The sequence below is a fragment of the Populus alba genome, chromosome 5 (assembly GCF_005239225.2).
Source record: "Populus alba chromosome 5, ASM523922v2, whole genome shotgun sequence".
NCBI lineage: Eukaryota > Viridiplantae > Streptophyta > Magnoliopsida > Malpighiales > Salicaceae > Populus > Populus alba.
The window spans coordinates 9531112-9536911 of record NC_133288.1 but is presented as its reverse complement, the minus strand read 5'-3'; the positions used below and the strand labels follow the sequence as shown (position 1 = coordinate 9536911).

Here is a 5800-nt window from a genome sequence, read left to right as displayed (position 1 = left end):
GGCAAGCTTTTAACATGTAAACACTCTAAGTAGCTTTAAAATTAAAAAAAAAATACTAAGCAATTTACCTTAAATAAAATGTGTAGAATGATTGTTATCTTTTTTTATTATATAAACAACATTTTATTAAAAACATCTAAAATGATAGTTAAAATTTCTAATTACCATAAAACAAAGTAGTTATTTCTTTTTATTTTTTTTACAAATAAGTCACTTTGATATCCCAAACCACAAATAACTTGCATCATTCTAAAAAAAAAAACTTTCAATATCTTTTTTTCTTAACCTTCTCTACCAAACCCACACCTTTTGTTTATTTTTTTAATCATGCACCAAACCCAACTTGAGCATGAAACAGTAAAAAGAGAAGAATTCAATTAAGTACAATGTTAGGTAGTGTACCAGCTCTCGTTTTCTCCTCTTCTTCCTATTATTATTTTGGGAATGTTGGTTTGGAGTCGGCAGGGTAACATAGGAACAAAAAGGATAGTTTTGGTTTTTTAAAGGGTGTAATTTAATTGGTTAAATTTGATATTTATTTTGTAAAATTTATTAGTTCAAGTCTTATAAATTTTAAAATTACAAAAAAAATTTAATTTTAAGATTTATAAAATTAATTGTAGTATATTTAAACTAGTGCGAAGATGCATATTAATAATAATAAAAAAAAAAGATATAGTTTACTCACGAGATAGAAAACGAGAAATAGATTAAAGAGGTTTCTGTAGGAAGCTAGGGAGTGACGTATGGGACTGGGGACAACAATCTACCATGCGCAATTGAGCGGTCCTCTCCTCTCTCAACCCTTTTTATATTCTCTCCCATCTTCCACTTCACTCCTAACGGGTTTTTTCTTCTTTCTCATCTTCCCTTCCTCTCTACTTCGCCTTCTCCTCCTTCCACTACTACTTCCTTTTGTCTCCTTCTTCTTCTGTCTTCAAGTAAATTATTAATTTTAATACATCAAGCTAGCTAGTCCATTCAAACTCTTGAGGTAAGTTTTTTTCTTCTTTTTTGTGTGTACTTGCATGGAAATCTATGTATCCTCCAATATATATTACAAGCTTGCGCGCGCGCGCACATATATATAACCTAGTTTCTCTCATTCTTTCTCAACAGCTTAAGCTTTCTTATGGGAAGGGAAGGTGCATCTTCTTGCATCTGCTAGAAATATTGAAAAGGTTTCATGAGATTCTTATATGTTTTGAAAGGGTTTCTTTCTAATTTAAAACTTTTCTGATAACTTCTCCGTATCGGTCTTTCTCGACCACACCCTAGACAGAGGTAGCACATCTCTAGTTGCCTAGATATATCCCTTGATGTCAAGATCCATTTCGTCCGAATTAACTTTGGCATTAAATAGAAGAGGAAAAGGAGTCATGAAATATCACACACCTGAAGAAGGCCAGGATTTTGGTAAAAGATTGTTAGAAAGTTCATTTCCTTGCTGCTAGTGTAGGTACGCCCTCAAACTCACCATTCTCTCCCGATTTTCATTACATTTAGGGTTCTTTTCCTCATCCTTGGACAGACTAATCGTTCGAAGGAGTCAGCTGATCTCTCCCTCTCTGTCGCTGAGAAATAACAAGTCACTAACACCTTGACAAAATAAGCTCACCCAATTATTCTTGACTATAAGCACTAACAACACTCCTTGACAAAATAACCTCACCAATCTTGTAGGTCATTTACTCCTTTCTTGATTTCTTAAAATGCTAGGATAAAGAGGCATTACCATAACCATAAGCATTTTTTTCTTGGAGTTTTACAGAAAGTAAGAGGGTCAGTTTCTGCCATGAAAAATCTCGACAAACAGACAAAATGGTCAGAGCCCGATTCTGCATAGTGAGACACGGACTCTGCAGCAGCAAGAGCGCTTTTCTTCTCTCTCCCCTTTTCTTAACACTATTCTAGCTTTCCTTTCTCTATCTCCTTGCAGGCTTGATCCAATAAGAATCTGTGCTTCTCTTTTTGCCTTCTCTTAACCTTTTTCTCTTTCGAGAAACGCGTGCTTTAATATTTGTGATAACGTCATCCTCCATGTCCATTTGGCTGTTTTCTTCTTTCTAAACAAAATATAAAACACACTAATTACTAATTAATCTTATTTTTTTAATCATGTTTGTTTATAGTGTTGTAATAGAAACCCCGTTCTCGATGCATCATTTCTACCATTCACTAACACAAGACAACATCATTAGTACAAGCCTTTAGCTGTCCGTTGCTTGATGGACCCTGTACAAATTAATAGAGGGCTCCCTAGCTAAGCTCCAGCTTCCTCTTGTTTTTTTATCAAAAAATACAAACTTTCTTATCATGATTTTGATTTTTTTTTCCCCTCTCACCTTCTTTCCTCTTCTAACTAATCTTCATAAAAAAATTTATGTGAAACAATTAATTATGGAGCGTTTTGTTTTATAAACACGCGCTTATTTTCCTGTCATATATAATATATGTTGAGTGTTGCTCACCACCAAATGAGTTGATGATTATACCTGACAACACTTGTCACCTTTTTATCTGGACGGTCCATTATTTCTTTTTGAGTTTTTTTTTCTTTTTATCACTAAAATTCAAGCAAGCTAGCTTTCCTTTTTTAGCTTTTTATTCTCTGGTTTTCTGTGATCTCTCTAGTGTCTTTATATGAGTTCGTTCATTCATTCACTCACATTTTGTTAATGATTAAAAGATGATGGATAAGAGAGCATTATTATTGATCGTAATGGTGGTGGTGAATTTTATGCAGCATTATCAACAGTTGTTATGATGGAGTCAATGGAGTCTTGTGTCCCACCTGGATTCAGGTTCCATCCAACCGACGAAGAGCTTGTTGGCTATTATCTAAGGAAGAAAGTTGCATCACAAAAGATTGATCTTGATGTTATCAGAGATATTGATCTTTACAGAATTGAACCATGGGATCTACAAGGTATATCAAATTAAGTTATGTATAATATCCGTCGCTCTTTTTCTCCCTCTCTCTCTTTTTAGTGTTTAATATATAGATCCTATGAAATATCGTTAATTGAAACTTTGTACAAATCATGCATAGGGTTTGGTCTTGGTTAGGATTAGTTTTGACGATCTTTGTTTCTGTGCATCAACAAGTTTCTGTATGCAACACACTTTAATCACTACTACTTGGTGCACGTCTATTGAAATTAGTGGATCAGATAAGGTTTGCAGTTTGCACTATATTTCTATAGGTCATGCTGACGTCAGTAGCTACCCATAAATAGGTAGTCAATAGTTCATAGAATAGACTTGAGTCAACCTAGCTAGATAAAACCTGTTCATGTACAATATTGTTTGTGATGTACAGAGAGATGCTGGATCGGATATGAAGAGCAGAATGAGTGGTACTTCTTTAGCCACAAGGATAAGAAGTACCCAACAGGGACAAGGACTAATAGAGCAACCATGGCTGGCTTCTGGAAGGCTACCGGGAGAGACAAGGCAGTGTATGACAAAACAAAACTCATAGGCATGAGGAAAACCCTTGTCTTCTACAAAGGAAGAGCCCCAAATGGGCAGAAAACTCACTGGATCATGCATGAATACCGGCTTGAATCAGATGAGAATGGTCCTCCACAGGCAAGCATATCAACTTATGTCCCTAACTATAACCCCCCCCCCCCCCCCCCACAACTCAAATGGATATGTCGCCCTAAAGGGTGAAAGCAAATTAATGGTCTTCCAACATACTGATTAGCTTTGAACAGGCTCTACATATATATATTGATCTAATATGTGGAACTTTCTTTGACATATAAGAGTTTATAAAGAGGGTTTAGGAATCCATTACTTTGAGTTTCATGAGACAAATTAAAGTTCCTTCTCTTGGACAAGATCTTTAGTGCTTCATAAATTCATATTACCTAACTTTTAGGGGAAAAATAGATGGCCTTTAGATTAAATCATTTTCTTCAATCCAACTTTTCAACTTTTGAGAAACAGAATCACTCTTTACTTTTGCATGCAGAGACCACTAACTGTAGTTTCACTGTTTATGTTCTATAGAAAGAAGACTCCCATCATCCCTTTAGTCAAAAGGTCATTAGTAATTCTAAAGCATGTGAAATAGCTTTCTTCCGATTCCTTTTTCCGGTATGGGATGCTTTTTATTTGTTCATTTTTTCAAAAAGAACAATTCCAATTCTCATCCTCGTTCTTCATCTTTGACTCCTACCTCTCTTTATCAAACAAAAAGATAACTCAAAAGGCCAAGAGAAATAACGTTAATATAACAAAAAAAATCAACTTTTGTTTTGAGCCTTCTTAATTTTATGCATCAAACAAAGTTTGAAAAACCTAAAATGAAAAAAGAACTCATAATCTCTTAATACTTTGGTTAAGTTATTGCAGGAAGAAGGATGGGTAGTTTGTCGTGCATTTAAGAAGCGAACTACTGGCCAAACCAAGAGCATTGAAGGGTGGGACTCAAGCTACTTCTATGAGGAGTCAAGTGGGATTAGCTCAGTGGTGGATCCTATCGATATAACAAGGCAACCTCAAGGCTTTTTGGCTCATAATTTCTTGTGTAAGCAGGAGATAGAAGGAGATAACTTAAGTTTCATGCACTCAGAAAATTTTGTACAGCTTCCTCAGTTAAAGAGCCCATCTGAGCCATTAATAAAGAGGCCAACCTCGTCAATGTCTTTGATATCAGAGAATAATAACAGTAAAAATGAAGAGGTAGAGCAAAATGGAGTGTCCAACAACAACACCCAGAAAGTAACTGACTGGAGAGCCCTTGACAAGTTTGTTGCTTCTCAGTTGAGTCAAGAAGAAAGATATGATGGTGATGGTGTTTCAAGCTTTGTTGGGGCAGAAAATAACTCAGACTTGCCATTTCTGTTGTTGCAAAGTGGTAGAGATGACGGGAACAAGTTTAATGGATTCTTAAGTTCAAGTTCTGACTGTGATATTGGAATATGCATATTTGAAAAATGAAGAGAGGGGTTTGAAGAGGTTTTTTCTCTCTGGTAGTACGTATAATGTATTATTAATGTTTGATGAACCCTGATGATATATATTTGTAAGAATATATGTTGTTTTTATGATTGAAAATTAAATTAACTCTCTCTCCCTCTTTAAATGTGACTATATAGGTTAAGAACCATCTCAACCCAATACCCAATAACTTAAGCTGTTAGGTGAGGTCTCAGGATATGATTTATATTATTCTCTAACACATTTCTTCAAGTGAAAGCCATTTGAGCTTGAAACTTACACAGGTCCACATTACCTTGTGCTTAATTTTTATCAAATAAATAGGAATAGTGAGATTCGAACTCGTGATCTCTGGGTCATCAAGGCTCTGATACCATATCAAGAACCATCTCAATCCAATAACTTAAACTATTATATGAGGTTTCAGAGGATATGATTTATATTATTCTCTAACAATATATATCAACATTGGCACTAATTATATATTTTAATTGTTTAAATATCAGAGACAAAGTAAGCAGTGCGAAAAGGGTAATGAAGAGCTTTGTGAAGCATGCCTGCCTTAATTCCTTGGGAACTGGGAAGAGATATTCAGTATTTAGGAACCTACGGTCGTTTTCCTCGTGGAAAACTACTGAAAAAAGTAGCTACATTAATTAAAACTTGAAAGCTTTTTTACCAAATACTATTTTCTTGAAAAATGTATGGAAAGCTACCGAAAGTTTGTGCATCTTTTTGTAGTTTTCTTAAGGGAGAAATATTGATCGATTTTAGAATGGAGAAATAAGCAGAGATGAAAATGAACGTCATTCACGAGATACTTATTTAAAACTCGGAGAAAAATCAA

At 34.8% G+C, this 5800-nt stretch overlaps 1 protein-coding gene across 1 annotated transcript; it reads left to right on the top strand.

The window, feature by feature from the left end:
- Positions 1-855: 855 nt before the first annotated feature.
- Positions 856-5083, top strand: LOC118029822 (NAC domain-containing protein 37). Its single transcript, XM_035033762.2, has 4 exons — positions 856-994; positions 2747-2929; positions 3323-3594; positions 4366-5083. The coding sequence occupies exons 2-4, from the start codon at positions 2764-2766 to the stop codon at positions 4951-4953; spliced, it is 1026 nt and encodes a 341-aa protein (XP_034889653.1). The 5' UTR covers positions 856-994; positions 2747-2763; the 3' UTR covers positions 4954-5083.
- Positions 5084-5800: the final 717 nt, after the last annotated feature.

Coding starts and splice junctions, on each gene's coding strand:
- LOC118029822 (XM_035033762.2), top strand. CDS start 2,764: ATGATGGAGTCAATGGAGTCTTGTGTCCCACCTGGATTCAGGTTCCAT. Junction 2,930..3,322: donor TGAACCATGGGATCTACAAG/GTATATCAAATT, acceptor TGTGATGTACAG/AGAGATGCTGGATCGGATAT. Junction 3,595..4,365: donor ATGAGAATGGTCCTCCACAG/GCAAGCATATCA, acceptor AAGTTATTGCAG/GAAGAAGGATGGGTAGTTTG.